The following is a 17,561-nucleotide window of genomic DNA, read 5'->3' on the forward strand; positions in this document are numbered from 1 at the left end:
ATCTAGAAGGAAGTAATTCTCTTCCATTTTCTTTGTTACTGAGAAATTATGCCAACATTGTTATTTGGAAAGTTTTAAGGAAGGCTAAAAGTAGTAACAACTTTCTGTTTAACAGTGCATGCTAGCAACAAGATACTCTCTCACTAATAACAGCTTCTTTTTATTTTTTTTTTGCACTGGGATATTCCAGTTACCATGTGTGAATTGTACTGCACTTTGCTTAGAGTCAAATAAAATGTTTTCTGCTCTCTCCCACCCTCACCCAGGTCATGTTGTCCCCACAGTGGGCCCATCCAGCAGGGTGGAAGAAGACAGCAAACAGCTCTGCCAGGCTTCTGTTTAGTGTTATTTCAGGTTTCTTCCATCAGGCAAAGCTTGTTGAGTAACGCAGCTCTTCACCTGTGTTACAGCCCCCTCCAGGAACACCATCTCTCTGACCTGGAGAGATGTGTTCACTTTTGGTGGAAAAAAATGTGGTATTAGAGCTTCCAGAGTCATCCCACGTATTTAAAATATTAAACACCTTCAGTGAGGTTCAGATGTAATTTCTTTACAAGAATTTGGTACTGTGGGGGGCTTATTGTCATCACTTCTAAGACTGCAGAGCCTGAGAGCATGTGAGCAGCCAAATCTAACCTGTGTCATTAGCATCCTTATAAGCATTTGGTTTTAGCATGGCGTACATGAGTTTCCATGAAGTGCATGGATCACTATATGGCCAGGATAGAGCTTATCTTGTCATCAAAATCCTATCCATTCTTGACCAAATGAAGATCAGAGGACTGTGGGAATTTAGGCTGATAATCTGGCAACATAATGATGCAGGATGGGTTCCTCCCATACTGCTTTTCTGTCTCCTGCAGATCTCCTACCTTAAGCATCACCATTTTGCTGGCTTTTCTGAACTGGAAAATCAGGAGAATTCCTTCACCCTTGTTTTCACTTTGTTCTTTTGTTCACCAGTGAGAAAATGTGCATTTTGACTCCTTTTGGTTGTATTACCCTATTGAAACAGGAAAATGTTTTTATGCACAACCTGTCAGAGGAGGATTTTAGTCCTCCTAAGTTATTCCCATGAAAACAACTTCAGCGTGCTTTTGGGGAGGACACACAAATTTGATGTGCTTGAATGCTAGAGTGAGAAAAAGTCAAATGGAAGCCTAATGCTTTAAAACATTTCAGAAATTTGCAGAAAAAAACAATCCATGGATTTCTAAGCTGCCTAACATAATAAAAGGTGATCTTTGCCACAAAAGATTCAAATGGAAGTGCTGTAGACATTTACAAAGCATGTAAATTCATGCCTTTAGAATAATATATACAACAGATTCTTCTTCATGCTCTTATAATAATATATAGAACTTAGATACCTCTTCCTGCTTTCAAAATGAAACATTGAGTAACGTCACTGTTATACTATGCAGGTAAATGATATCTTTATAATTTACCTTGACACAAATATGCATTTATGAACTCAGACTTAAAATAAAATATACAATAAAAATACAGTATTTCTGTCATCATCTTTTCTTATTGTCATTAAAACTGGAATTTTCTGAGAAAAAACAGTCAGGGTGAGACATCTGTTGGAGAATGAGGACACGATGTTTCATCCTGCTTCATCAGGTCACTGGCTTTCCCATGTTGGACTGGAACCAGGCCGATGCCCTTCAACACACAGCATCTGCCTCTTTGGCACAGTCTCTTCACGGGCATCTCTGAAACAGCCTCTGCATCTACCCCCACCATTAATGCTTCTGGGTAATCTTTTATTGTTTTTGTGTCCATTGCCTTCCAGTTCAGAAATATCTAAAGACATTCTAACCTGCTTGAAACTGGGGCACTCACACAGGCACGCTATTTCTGTGTGTTAAAATACAACAGCATATTTTGTGTATAAGCTTTGTACCTTTATCATGTTTATCATATAAGCATACCTTCATCATATTTTCCTGATGTTACATTTGGCCTGGATTTGTAGCATGGTCATGTCACCACCACTCTTCTTAAAAATGAAATAGAATGTCAAGAAAGGCACAAACATTAATGATAAGATTGTTTAAAATTTTTTTTGGATGCAAAGAGAGAGAAAATACACTCATCCCTTTGCATGTCACTTAAGAAAAGGAGTGCTTGGGTGCTTCTCTTTGTGACTCTGAAGATGGGCAGCACGAATCATGATGTAGTTGCCTTCACAGGCAGAAAGAATTAGAGCTAGCATGGGTAAGGAGCATACATGATTTACACCAGCCACAGAATATGAAAGTTTTAACTTTTTCATCATTTTAAAAAAGAATTTTAGTAAGAATTAGTAAGAATTTAGTAAGAATTTTTATCCATGTATAGATATAAACTGCTCTTTTATGCATGGGTATGCTGGCTTTGTCTAACTTTGCTTCTTAATTTGTTGGCTACATGTCAAAATATGATAGAGCTGCACAGGGTGATCAGGGTGTAATGAATAAGAAGCGTAAAGCCTTGTGATTTCTGTGCGCTGTGCAGCATCATGCAGGTTCCAAAGACAAGTGGTGATATTTGTAATTGGTCAAGCAATAAGCCTCAGTCTAGTTTACATTGTCCACATTCAGAAGGAAGAACTGGGAAGCAATTTTCATTTTGCTGCAGCTTAAATATAAAAAATGTATTTTATAGAAGCTAGCTAGTTGCATGGTACAATGAAATCTGGCTGGTACTCGTTTCTTATGAAAGGAGGGTGGAACACCCTCTATAAAGCATTTTTTCATTGTTTTTGGACTGAAGTTGTACACAACTATCATATTTTCATGAACCCAGACTTCTTACAGTGGTCTGCTTGGTTCCATTAAAGCAAGCTGTTTGCATACATGTTAGGTAGATCGCTAGATTTAGGGTAAGGTTTTGATTCGGGTTTAGGCTGAGATTTAGGTTTAGGTGTATATGTCATTCCATTTTCTATTGTTCTACTTCAACAAAGCTGAATGAAGACAGAACCTTGTAATTCCCCTTAACAGGATTTTATGCTTTCAGACTCATACAAACAAAATTCTATTGTTAAAAACAATCGTGGTTTCTTTGTATAGTGAGCTATATATTAGGTGCTCATATAAGCAAAACCAGAGGTTTTAGTGGATTCATTTTTGGACATTTGCTGCTGGATTAGTATTAATTTTATTTTTTTGTTTGTTTGTTTGTTTATCTGTGCAGCTGGCACAGGGTTTAACAACTTTGGTTGTTGCTTTACCTGCATGTGAAGTCATAAACATCATGCAAGTTTATTTTTAACCTGTAGACATGTTAACACACATCTATTAAACATTTAGCTCAGCCTTATCTGGATATTGTGATGATTCTTCTGTAATACTATTTAGTATATAACATGCTACAGTAAGGTCTCCACCTATCCATTAAAAAATAAAATAAAATAAAATAAAATAATTAAAGCAAGGCATCTCAAAACATTAATTCTATTTCTACAGAAAAAAAACAAACTCAGCGACTGTCCAGTGAAGTTCCCAATAAGTGATTTTCTGGGAATACATAAAATCTGATGACTTATACACTGACTTGTTCATTATTTGTTTCACACTGGGGCTGTTGTGTGGTTTCCATAACACAGTAAATCATGATTTAACAAATAAAAAAGATTGTCACCCAAGATCCATTTTAAGCCAAGTGAAACATAATATAATATAAAATTTACATCGTTTTCTTGATTAACCCTGATGAACCTTCAGTCATTATCCATTATAGTAAGAGTAAATTGGAAATGTTGCTTAGTTAATAAAACATGTATAGACATTTTCATGAGTCATAGATTTGATGGTTGCTAACAGCTGACATATTCATAGTGAAATACTGTACTTTGTCTTTCCATGAAAGTACAATACTATATGGATCTGAAATGCTGTGTCCTGCATGGATCTGAAATGCTGTGTCCTGCACTTCACACAGGAGGCAGCCAGTGCTGTAGTTTGGAGCCTCTTGGACATCAGATAATTTTGAATGCTGATCTGAAATAAAGAACACACAATGTAAACACAGACAAGATTTTGCAACCTTTACATTTAGGTACTGAGTCTCTGCGTGACCTTCAGTCATGTTTCATTGGGGCTCTTAACAGTGCCAGAAGGTCTGGAGCTTAAAATATTAAAACTACTGAAGAAGTCTTTATCATCTGTGGAACCCTGTAAAGTTTTGTTCTTTTTGCTACTGTGCCAGGAAGGTTTTCTAATAAACAATCTTGTTACCTCTGGAGTGGCAAGATACTCTTAGATCTGGCCTTAATGTTTCATTACAGTCTTTGCTTTTGCTACTTTATCAAGTTGCACCAGAGTAAATTGTTGATAACAGTTTTCTACTGGTTACAAAGCCCTGAATTATGATTATTATTAATATATATATAAATCTGTGCTATGTGAAGTATACCTCAGTGTACCTCTCAGTCCTGCAATTAGCTGTGGATAGATGCATCACTGTTCAGAGCCCCATTGAAAGAATATCCTGTCTGAGCTGCCAGAGAAAAATGAGAGCAAGGAGGTTTATTTTTTTAAAAAATACATATATATTTTTAAAAATACCGAGAAGTCATTTTGACAGCTTTTTCAGGAAGCTTGTTTGTTTGTTTATTTAAATTATTGAAACTACTACTGAAAATTTTCAATGTCTGAAGCCCAGTTTTCTGCAAATATGCCAATAACAAACACTGTGAATAAAGTATTAAACATTTATGGCAAAATATCAGACAGGTTTTAAAAGGCCAGATTTTTTCATTACATTTAAAATGTTTAGAACATCCTTAGAAATTATGCATCAACAGGAGTAAATTCAGCTTATTGCAAGATTCAATCTATATACTCTTCAGCACGTGCACCAAGACTATATGAATAATTTGCCTATGTATGCACATCCCCTATGGAAATGAACTGGATAGCTGATTAAAATATATATAATTTTGGACTAAATATGATTGAAAGGAGCTTGAAAAAGAAGTTTCAAGGAAAACCAAAACCAACAACAACAAAAAAGAAACCACACACACAGGCTTGGCAGAAGATAACTGGAACAGTTTCCCATGTGTAAGGACTTGAGGGAAAGTCATGAAGCTGAGACAAGGAAGGTTCGGGTTGGATATCAGGGAAAGGTTCTTCATGAAGAGGAACAGGCCTCCCAGAGCAGTGGCCATGGCACTGAGCCTGCTGGAGTTCAAGTTGCATTTGGACAATGCTCTCAGACATACGGTCCAATTTTGAGTGTTCCTGTGTAGATCCAGGAGGTGGACTTGACGATTCTTGTGGTTCCCTTCCAACTCGGGATATTTTATGATTCTATGATTCTAAGGATGCCATAGGAAATCATTGCCAACAGGAATCATTGTGGAGAAAAAATAGACAAGTGGGGCATTGTGTCTGAAATCTTTGGCATCATTCTCAAGGATGTAATACAAAACTGGATCAGATGAACAGCAAAGTTAGGTAAAGCCTTGTTTAACAGCCCAGGGCTAACTTAGCAATGTTAAGTTAGGCAGAAAAAGAAGGATTCCTTATCAATGCCCTCAGCTCTTGTATTTTTTAACGATAATGTAAAAGTAACATTAACAAAATCAAATGAAAGAGCTTTACTGTGCTTTGCCTGTTTTGTGATCTTTGGTCTTGCTATTTTTTTTTCTCTCCAGATGGAAAATATGGATGGGGGAGCAAGAGGAATAGTGTCCTCTATCTCATCTGCAGTATCTATTTCTTGACAACTAAACTCTCCATTTACTTTAAGAGTTTTCAAATGTAATTCTGGATTGTGGAAAAAAAAAAAAAAAAAAAGCAGCTAATTCCAGGTGCAAGCTTATTAATAGTGGTGAATTTGTAACATATTAATATACTTTCAAACAATACATTGTTAGAACAGTGTACTGAATTTTCCCATAAAAGTTTAGGTCTTAATGTGTGAAATTAAAGGTAATAGTAATGTTCTGCTTCTCACTTGACACACTGTTGTTATTAGATCTCCATGCATTATAGGTAGCTTTGCTAGCAGTTTTAGGGTTATAAAAAAGAACAAAAGAATTTAATAGAAAAAAAAAGAAAGAAAGAAAGAAGGAAATAGTAAGGCATTGAGTGTAGGATTATCTGTTACTACTGAAAGATGAATTTTTTGATATCGATGTATATTGTGGTTACGGTTTGGTAAATTTTTATAACGTAATGAAGTGTTTTTTCCTGAAACTGTACAAAAAAATATAAAATCAGAATTATGTCTCAATTCCTCTCATTGGGCAAAACTTTGCTGAGGAAAGAAAATGTGCGTGTTTTATCTGTAGCAGAGCAGGAATAGCTGTTCTTGCACCAGCAGATGTTGAACTAAATTGGATTCTTTTTTAATGTTCCTCTGTTGTGATGTTTACTGCTGTGATTCAACAACCTAGATTCCAGTCTCAATTGCCATCGTAGGTTTTTCTCAATATTTCAACACGTATTTAAAATTCAGTCAGGTTACATGCAAAGCCCTCATATTTTGAGAGTGCCTCCAAGATAACAACTAAACCCACAATTAGCCTTTTCTTGGCTCTTTCCAGTTGCCCAGCATGGCTCCTCAAAAGACCTGCCTTGGACACTCAGATGCTGATTTTGCGGATGTGGGATACATATATATATATATATTTGAATATATATTTGTTTGGTGGATATGATATACTTAACCCTCCAAATGCAGCCTCTGGTTTCCATCTCAGCATTTCCAGGCACATAATTAAAGCAATCTTGCACCTTACAGCCCGCACCTGCCACTGAGCATGTGGCCATCCCAGCACAGCTCCATACGAGCATATTCATGTTTGCGCGGCAGTGTTTCATGGTTAATACAAATCATAAACAGGCTGTAAAAGATGAAGCGTCAATGAATCCTAGCTTTAAAATTGCTGGAAGCTAGAAGTTTTAAAACTGATACTGCAAAGTGAAAAATGAAATTTAACCAGGCATTTTGGTGAAGGAAAAATAATTTATTGGATGTAAGATGAAAAGCTGTGAGAGTAAACATCAATCTCATCTTAGACACATGTCATTGATTGATGTTTGCTCTGTGCTGCTGCCTGGAGGTAAACTCTTTGAAATAGCAAAGTAGGTACTCTATCTGTCTGTGGGTAGGAGCACAGTTTGCTAAGTTACTGTTTTTTTGAGACCCTGCTACATCTTTATGTTCAATCAAAGAGAAAACAGTAAATCAGAGTAATTGCTTTACCCCACGGCATTTCTGTTTGTAAATGGGAAAAAATACTGTAAAAATCCTCAAATTAACTTCTGCTGTTTAAGCGAGATAAAAAGTCTAAAAATAAAATAAAATCAGTTGCGACCTAGGAAGGTATTTTATTGATTATGTCACTTGGTCATCAAAGGCTGCCCCTTTGTTATAATCGAACCAATACTTCAAGTGTCATTAGGGAAAACATTTACGGCTCAAAATGTAAGGCTGCCATCTCTAAGGGCTCACCGTATCCCATTAGCAATTAGTTCCCAAATAGGCATCATTTATACTTAGCTGAAAATGGAATTGGTACTGAGAAACTGGCCAGCAAAAAAACATGGATGTGAACAGTGGAAGAGAAAACAGACATTAAGTGATGGCACTCCGATGTTGTCAGGCAATTCAGCAAGAAAAATAACCTGAATTGTTGTAATTAAATTGTCAGAATTTGACTGTTTTCTAAAAATGTTTGGGGTTATTGCCCTTACAAGGTCCCAGGTTGGCTAGTCCTTTCGTGTTTTAAAGTATTACAGAGATATGAGAATGATAGCTCTATTAAACTCAGACCCTAATTTCCATTCTGAATTAAGTCTTATAATCACTGTCCTGCATAAGGGCTGAGATGTTTTTATTTTATTTTACTTTATTTTATTTTATTTTATTTTATTTTATTTTATTTTATTTTATTTTATTTTATTTACTTTTTATTTTGGTGTATGAGTTTTTCCCTGGAGTTACTCTTTTTAGTTACTTTGGCATAAATGTGGTAATTTAGGGGAGAAACAGGCTATTAAATATTTAAGAAAATATCCTCACTTTAGCCTGAAATTTAGTATGTTGAATCATGTGCCAGATTACAATTTGCAGGGAAATGTTGAGAATAATCAGAAAGCCATTTAAAATTCTTTTTTTTGAAATATTAGCTGCTTTTTTTCATTGTTTTGAAACAGTTCCAACTTTGCACATAATTCAAAAATGACTGTGCTAAAATTTCATTTAAAAGATATATGTGTCCTCACAGAAAACTTGTTCATGGGTCTAGCTTTATCCTTGAAATTGCCATATTTTTTAGTCACTTGCAGTGTGAATTTTGGGTTTGGATTTCTTTTGTTGTTGCTGTTTGTTTGTTTGTTTGTTTGTTTGTTTTGTTGATCAGTTTTGTGTTTTGTTTTCATTTGGAAGATGATCTGCTTTGCACACACCCTGGGGATAGTTTAACCCTGCACCTGGGGGACTGGAAGTGATATTATTTCCACAGTGATGGGAGGGGCTGATGCCATCTGACGGTGTTTCACACGGAGCCTCTTCATCTGGTAATGAGAAAGGAAGGGTCAGTTTGGGCCCAAGTGAGGATGTCTGGGCGTGAGCTGACAACATCTGGGAAAACAGCTCAGCCTTTGCAAGAAGCATTTAGGTCTTCTCACAGGAAGCCCACAGGAATTGGGATTTTGCTAATTTAAGAGATCTTTCCATGTCACTGTGAGTCATCAGCTCTGCTTTTGTTTTTAATAAGTCTAGACTTCAGAAAGTTTTGTATGAAGTACAACGTGTAGCTGCTGGGGCAAAGGAGATCAAACTCCTGGGTCACAAACATCAACTGCAAATAAATAAGCTGCTTCTGCTATATCTATATTACAATATTTATGTGCATAGGGGGTTAGAAAGAGGCTGTGGGGGGTGTTACAAAAAATAATCTGATAGGAGGCAAGGGGAGCACCAGTGATCTTGCCCCCCGTTTTCCTACCCAGGTCCTTTACTGTCTCAAAGCTGCCAGGTATTAGAGGATGGTGATCTGGTGGCCAAATGACTGTATCTCTCCTGAATCTCCCTTTGGGGATGTGGTGATTTTGTGGTTTCTGGAAAAGTTGAGCAGTATCATTAATGCCCACAACACAGCTATGAAAGTGGGTGATACTTCAGTAAAGGTGCAGTGCTTCAGTTTGTTTAAAGTGACATCTTCTTTGGAGTGCAAAACTTGGGGGTATTCCCTATGGCTGAAGGACAGGAGAACATGTTAGTATATTGTCTCTATCCAGGTAATCATGGAGGTTAGACCTTTTATTCCACTTGTTCCAAATAATGATGTCTGAGGGAGGGCAAATTGAGTCAGAAATAGTGTGCTTTGGAGAGAGAAAAAAAAAAAAAAAAAAAAAAAAAGAAGAAAAGAAAGAAAGAGAGAAAGAGAATCCTCAACACTTAAAACTTTAGGCTTTTTATATGATTGCTTTCAGCCTAGCCTGAGACTACATAACTCCGTGGACTTTGTAAGAGATTAAATCCAGTCCCAGGTATTTCAGGTAAGGTTATTGCTCTGCTCCTAGGCTGTCCCCTGAGCCATCTGTGTCTATTTCTAATTAAGGACTAAAGGATATGGTTCCTTCTGATGTCAACTGTAGCGTGAAGAAAACTGTGGGTACTTCTGGCAGTGCTGTGGTGAGGCTGGTGCTGCCACCACCCTCCCAGCACAGGTCAGCTCTTCGGTTCAGGCAGCTCTTGTGGGGAGCAATGACCAAAGAGGAGGTGCCCAGAAAGGGAGCCTTCCCAAAGCCATCACAACAGCTTGGCATTTATTAAATGTGCCTCCTCTGAGAAGTGTGGCAGCCCATTGGCATTCTGATCTGTACAACACCAGAGAGTGAAATTATTGAGGGTATTCCGGGAGAAGCAGAGAAGGTAGAGCTGCTGTGACTGGGATGATGTGTGCGGGAAGTGCTCTGAGCCTGAGAAACTGGTATTTGGATGTAATTAACTGGTCGATGTTTCCTTTTCAGCATGTCTCTTGGCAGATCTTAGGGCTAAGATGAATCAAAGTGTGTTTTTTAAAGCAGTGTGCTAAATTCAGAATAGCGCAATTTTTGTAGTATAACATTTAGTCATATATATCTTTTGCATGTATTTGACCCATCACTCACGCTTCAGTTCATGTCCTTTAAGCATGAATTTGAAACAGGCACTGCATTAAAAAAAAAAAAAAAAAAAAAAAAAAAAATACATGTATCATTTAAAATCTATTTAAATTAACCCCTTTCGAGTTTTACCTCTATAAAACAAATATAAATGACACTGACTTTTGAGAGATGACTGGTTGTAAGTTCTTTGGTTACCCTGACTTGCAAAACTGTTTCAACATTTTGGCTCACAGTACCAAAACTCTTAACCTATAAAATGATGTGTGAGTGTGCATATAACATATATATATATATATACACATACATGTACATATGTACACCACATGCATATGCACAGATGCTCCAATGGGGGAAAAAAAATCTGGAGATATTTTGTGAACTACACAGCTTAGCTATGGAAATGATAAACATAGTGTAAATGGTTAAAAGGTACATGTGCATTTGGGATTGTTTTAAATTACAAATTAAAGGGAAAAAAAAAAAAAAAAGAAGGAAGAAAACTATTAAAAAGAATCATTTTCCATTAACTGAAGTGTTTGCAATAAAGACAATTGTAGCAGTTGGCAGCGTTCTCCTTGAACCAAAATAAATAAATACATTTGGTGACATACGTTCAAGGAAATGTGATTCTACAACATTCATGCAAATAAGGAGCAGCCTTGCAAATGCTGGAGATTTCGCCATCTGTATTACCCAAGGAATACAACTCTCGTAGTTCTTCCCGACTTACTGCTTATAGATGGCATATTAGGCATTGTCACACTGTTGCTCCATTTGCATAATCGTTCTGAATTATTGCAGGTTGTGATTTGTGGGGCCAACAGTGAGTGTCTCGTTCAGGAAGGGGTTCAGAAATCTGAGGACTTGTATGTCTTCATCAAATAGTTCTTCATCAAATGAAGGGATATTAGAGACTTGTGTGTCTCATCATATAAAGGGATAAAAAGTCCCTCCACTTCAGGAGTATCACACCACAGCATTTTTAAATTTGTGTGAGGCGTAGTGAAGATCGGTACACTTGTTTACTTCCTAGAAACTAGGTAGGGATCAGTATTATAATTAATCTCAGAGGAGCTGCCCATCTTTGTTTGACTGCAGGCTACAATCCAAATGCAAAGCATCTGAAAGAGTCAACAGGGGATGGGGAAAGGCAGCTGAGGATGAAGTTATAACTGGATCCCTGCAAATTCAGAGGGAAAAAAAAAAAAAAAAAAAAAAAAAAAAAAAAGTAGAAACAAAAACCAACACCTAATAACAGTTATCCCTGGTGGCATAAAGCTTACTTTAAACACAGAGATGTTTGTTAGAAAGTCTCTTATCCCGGCTTAAACAATGGGAGTACAGGGAGATGGCATGCTGTCGTGCCTGAGGACTATTGGTCATGCAGGAGTAAATGACAGCTGCTTGGCCTCCTAGCCTCAGTGGTGTGCACAGTACGTGGTCTCTTATCTGTACCCCTTTAGGATGCATTTGCTAGTCCCTTCCTCCTGGAGGATGGTGTTTTCCTGCCCCAAACTCCACTCCTATGAATGTCTCCTCATTACACTGTTTTTTAAAGAGGGAGTATTAGTATGAATAACATGCTCACAAAAAATATAGTATAAAAACAACAGCAACAAAATTACATCCGTATGCGGAAGAAAAAAAAAAATTGGTTGTTAGCTGTCTTCAACTTGCTGTACTAAAATCCTGTGTTTACAACAAAATTCTGCTCAGTCTTGGGCATCTGCCCTTAGCTGGCTATCAGGAGGGTCACCTGAGAGCCCACCAGGAGCTGGTCTTATCCCACCTCCTAAGTCCTCGTGTGAAACCTAGTTGTTAGGGCAGAAGGAGTCCATGAGGAGTAAACAGCATTTATAAGTAAACATAAGGTTTTGTGTTCGTTTGTTGACTGCTAAGGCATTGTTTCTAAATCCTACTAGTGTCTAACATATCCTATGTATTTTCAGCTCTCTCAAGTCTTGAATTAGAATCAGATAGCTGTTGGCCTTTTTGCAGCCTTGCCTGAGGCACGCTAGGTAACATCACGTGGGTAGCCAATGCAACATATGTTTTGCAAACTGGGAAGTGGTTAGCAAGGCAACATTTTTTTTTTTTATTAACACATGGTGCACTTACATGACATTAATATATATTTCTTCTTTACAGATTTACAGTGCCAGAAGAAAGGCATTAGCTGAGCTAGGCAAAATAGGCAATCGGCGCGCTCATTACATTTTACTGAAATAGCATGTAAACCACACTGGATGCCTTGGTTTCCTGTGTGATGGGAATGACAGCATGAAATGTCTAAACCTGTGTTGTTCTGAGGAAATTTAGGGAAGGTTTCTCTGGTTTATGATGTCATGCATTATACCATAATTTTGGGGGGGGGGGGTGGAGAAGGGAGGTTTTTTTTTGTGTGTGTGTCTGTATTGGAGCCAGACTAATTCATTTCTAAAAATTAATACTGTTGTTGAATGCAGGGATTTTATTTCCTCTCCAGCTACACTCTACCAGCCATACATACACTATCATGCCAGTATTCATTTATTCGTGCTCTGAAGTTGTGATAGTGTCAAATCCATCAGAAAGAGGAATTGTTTCAGCAGTAGTTTCACGACTTGGCTGATTAACAGAGATCAGAAGAAGCAGCCTAACTGTGGAAACCACTACAGCATGTAGTTTTAACAGCTCTTTAGGGAGCTAGTTAATGAAAGAATCACTACAGAAACACATCCATGTAAAAAAAGGAGCATTCTCATACAACACTCAGAGGATATGTCATAAGTGGAAATATGTTCATAATTTCTATTTACTCATAGCTGTAATTACCATCTGCCTTAAGAGTACTTTCAGTCTTTGTCAAAGTTGCTTAGATATTTCCTTTGTCACATTTCAAGCAGAGAAGTTCTGCACAGACTAGATCCTGCCCTGTGATTTCTTTTTTATTCTTCTGTAAGAATTTAATTATCTATTCTCTGTGTGAAGAAAGCATCAGCATTCCCAGAGACCTGAGCCTCCCCAGCCTGCTTGGACTGGCATTCATCTGATTCATGATCTTGCTTATTTTTGCCATCTGTCTGCAAAACAGAGCTCTTCACTTTTAAACTCACAGTGGTTTATATGTTGCCCGCTCATTTTTAACTCTAAAAAAAATCTATTCCACTTTTTGCTGCAGTGTCTATGAGCCGGATAGAAACGTGCTGCGCAGGAAAGAATGGGAAAGGAGAAATCAGGAGGCCCAGCAGGAGGATGGCACATTTAACACAAGTTACTCCCTCTTCAGTGAACCGTACAAGGTAGATGCTTCCTGTCTGGGTGGCTCTTTATTTATTTATTTATTTTTATTTGACAGTATAAAATCACAGCCTACAGTAAGGCATTGTCCAGGTCTCAGCAACCTCCCACAAGTACCAGCCTCACAAAATTTGCATAGAACATTTATGGTTCATTGAGAATTGGATTTTTCTTATATTAGCTTCTTACAGTGTTCAGCAGCACATGAGAATGAAATAAACGAGAAATATCCTAACAATATTTGAGGTGGCATTAAAACTAGGAGGTGAAGGTGATGGTGCCCTGTTTCTGCAACACTTAGGAGAAAGTAATTGCGTTAGAATTGTGTGTGAAGGACAAGCCATACAGTAAACATTATGCTCTGGCCAAGGTTAATGTGACGAAATATCTTGTTTTGATTTTTTTCCCTATAAGCATTACTAACAACATTTGTCTGCTAGGCATGTTTTGCCCTCAGCAAAGGCAGAAGTAACTCAACTCCTTGTTTTATCTCTCGTGGAAACACTTAATGCGATGAGGCACAACCATCTCTCCCCACCTCGTGTTAGGAGGGCCAAGCAGGATCCTCTGCACTTAACTGCTATGTCCAGAAGCTTCCAATCAAGTCTTTGTGAAGGGTAGACCAGAGAGCAGCATCCCATGGAGGCTGCTTCTCTCCCCTAGATAACCCATGACTTTCATGCACACAGGCAAAGCTATGTGCTTTGGGTGCTTTAGTGCCTCTTTCCAAGAATCATATTTGGGATCTGGCATTTGGCTCCTGCACCTGACTTCAGTGCTTTCGTGTTTCTACCTGTGTGTCAGGGTCAGCTTTTAACTTGCTATTCCTTCCAGATTGTTGCCGTTTCTAGTCCCTAATAAAAAAGAAAGATCTACCACTTTCAAACCATGTCCCTTGATAGAAGACAGTACTGTCTGCCTTGAAGCTGACTTCCAGCTGCCCAAATTTCAGATTCATTACAAAGACATTTAGAAATCATGGGAAATGTCTTGAACTCCTCCTTACGGCTCCACTTGAAAAAGTCTACCGTGAGACCAATCAAGGACTAATACATGGAAAAATGCCTGAAAAACTAAAGTTAGCTGTCTCTTGGCATTTAGGGAGGGCTCCACTGCAACAGGGACTAATAATTTTCCATTTGGTAGGTCCAAAATAGACCCCTCAGAAAAAAAGGGCATGTCTTTTTGCTGGGTCCCTGATACTGTTTGTTTATTTATTTATTTATTTATTTATTTATTTATTTATTTATTTTTAGTATGATATTTTGCACACCTTGATTATTACCTGTGTCCCAATTACTGACTGCCACAGACTTCATGTATCATGGGCACATCAGTAGTTTCTGAATTATTTATGATGTTTGAAAACATTTGTGTGCAACCACAGTATAATTCCATCCACTGTAATGGGAATGGACAAAAATTCATTGCATGCTCTAAAAGTAGTGGGTACCCCACAAGAAGGTCAGAATAAAGGCTTCATCCATACTTCTCACTTTTAAACACTATGGCTCTATTTTGGACTCGCCTGTAGAAAAGGTGCTGCAGAGATACATCCTACAGCTGACTTATTCAAGGAAATGCTGAGAAAGGCAAAGCCCAGGACAGCTGTATAAGTTGACCACTGTTCTTCTGGCATGACAGTCACAGCTGCTTGGGAAGGCCAGTCATTCTGACAGTGTCAGACACCAAAACTTCAGCAGTGGGATACTCTGCATGTCATATCCATACTGACAATGGACCTATTGGGCTGTCTGACATCATCTGAGTATTTCTGAGCTCTCAGTGTGGGGATGCAGAGCTATGCCTTCATCATTTTTATCTTATTGTAGAGAGAGACAGAAGAAGAAGTAACATTTCTGTAAAAGCAAAGCTGAAACCGACTCTTACCTTATTTAAAGACTGTGTACAAGTTTTAGATGTTTCCACAGGGGAATGAAGCTACAGCAGACATTCACTGCAAGCTCTGATCAAATTCAGTATTCCTCTGCACAGCTTGAGAAACATGAGCTAAAGCCAGAGGATTTGCCATTCAGAAGGCCATATCTGAAAATCAAAGACAGACTGGAAATCTCTTAAATCTTGTGTCCTCTCTCACCTTGACTTGTCTCACTACTCCTGAAACATCAGATTTTCCGAAAAATCTTGACTCTTTGGGTTGCCTCTTATCCTCTTTATTTCAAAGTATCCATAGCAACCCTCTATGAAGGATTACAGGAAATCCAGTGTCTTTTTACTAGAAATGTCTTTTAAAGGAGGTAAAAAAGTAGGAATTTCATTCTGGATATTTTCTGGATAGAATACTTTGCCTCATTAACCATATCAGTGTGTTTTTTTTTTTTTTTTTATGAAGAAAAAAAAATCTGATGTCCTTCCATGCAACCATCAGGTTTATTTTTAGAACTGTTGGATCCTGCAAGTCTTCAAATGTATGGATACATCTTACTTAGCAGAACATAGAGCAATGTAAGTTAGAAATGTTTGCACAGAATGCTTTTCCCACTTACTCATTTTGTGATTGTTTTCCCTATGTGAATGATTAAATAAAGCCAGCAGTATTTCAGAGCAAATAATAGGACAAACTTTAACATCTAAAGCTCATAACAAGTTACCTCAGATCCCATCTGTTTCCTGGGAGAATGTAGGTCAGCTCTTCCAGATGAGCTCAGCTCAGCACAGAATCTCACTTCAGGACGTCCCCAGTTTATCCAGAAGGAATAAACAACACCAACCGGTTGACAGCCCATGCAATGATACAAACATTCAGTCTGTTTGCTGCTATTGTGGTTATCTGGCATCTATCAATAAGATGCATCTCTGTATGACATACATATCTTACCCATATAGAAGAAAATATACTAAATTCTCTGGGCTGGTGATAATCTACAGATAATCTGCAATTAGGCTTTTATTTTTTCCCCTTCAGAAAACAGCAGTCAGAAAGAATGGACCTTCTCTTAGGGAAGCTGGGCTTCCTGCAGCAAAACTTAGACATAAATTCTCTTACATCCATAGATCGAGAGGCAGCTGGATAGAGAGCTGTCTGACAAGTTGTATCAGGGGCCCTATTCCATTCTGTGGTCCTTGTTGACATACTCCTGGAATTTGAGGAAACCTGAAGCACAGGCTGGCTGAGACAGGCTGGGCACAGACCCAAGGGCAGATCTCCATCCCTTGAGGAAAGATGCAAATGCACCTCTCTGCAAAGTATCTACACAAGTTAGAGGATCCACAGGAAATGCAGAAGAGATCCACTCAGTAAAGAAAACTTCTCTGTGCTTTCAAGAAAATAATTCTGCTGGTCCAGGAGATGCCTAAGTGTAGAAACCATTTCATTGACCCCAGGAGACACATATATATAAGTCCAACCATCTTCAAGATCAATCAACCTAACTCCATATAGCCATGAATCTTTCCTCCAAGCAGCCCAGGATCTCCGTGCTGGTCGTTTTTTAAAGCTGATCGTTTTTTATTTTTTTTCCTCAATATCAGCCAAGCACTCCCACATAGATGCCTTCTGTGCCTCTTAATCTGCCCATGTTTTCTACCCCAGTTAAGGTTGTGAACTAGACAACTCATTGCATCTGCAGCACTTTCTTTTTAGAAGTACATGATGCTTCCTGCTTTTGAAGCCTCTTTAGTAATAACCTTTTATCTGAGACTCCAATGTGGTTCCAAAGAAAGAGAAGAAACATCCCCTTCTTAAGCCACGTGCTGTCTGTGAATTAATGTTTCATATTTCTTTGTGTAGCAGGTTACTGTCCTTGTGACAACAGCTGCATATGCAGAGAGAACATCAGGCTATAGAAGCTGATCCATCTTACAGCAAGTTTGCAAAGCAATGTTTCAGATGCAACATTACTGAGCTTTTCCCTTCCCACTTCCCTTCAACATATATTATTGAGGTGTATTCAGCTCTGTTAGACAACATTGTTACTTGCGTATCAGAAAGCTAGCCATATATTTTCAGTAGTTGCAAGGTAGTCTCCCTGAAACTTGAGGGAACAAGTTGCAAGCAAAACAAGACTGTTTCTACTGTTGACATTTACAAGGCATTTTTGCTTGGACCTAGTTTCTTTTTAGAAAACCCTTTAAAGAAGATTTTGAACAAAAGCAGTTTCAGTCCTTTTCCCTTACAGTTTTTCTGAATTATTCAACTTTATT

General features: G+C 38.0%; 1 protein-coding gene across 1 annotated transcript in view; it reads left to right on the forward strand.

Moving 5' to 3' along the window:
- AFF3 (ALF transcription elongation factor 3) overlaps positions 1-17,561 on the forward strand; it is a gene marked incomplete at both ends in the record, with an annotated part of 325,435 nt that overhangs the window by 35,180 nt on the left and 272,694 nt on the right. The window contains one exon of the mRNA XM_084282865.1: positions 13,279-13,399. Within this exon, the coding sequence (XP_084138991.1) occupies positions 13,279-13,399 (121 nt within the window). The remainder of the gene's footprint in view (positions 1-13,278; positions 13,400-17,561) is intronic.

The sequence above is a fragment of the Netta rufina genome (assembly GCF_964035555.1).
Source record: "Netta rufina genome assembly, chromosome: 1".
NCBI classification, from domain to species: Eukaryota; Metazoa; Chordata; class Aves; order Anseriformes; family Anatidae; genus Netta; species Netta rufina.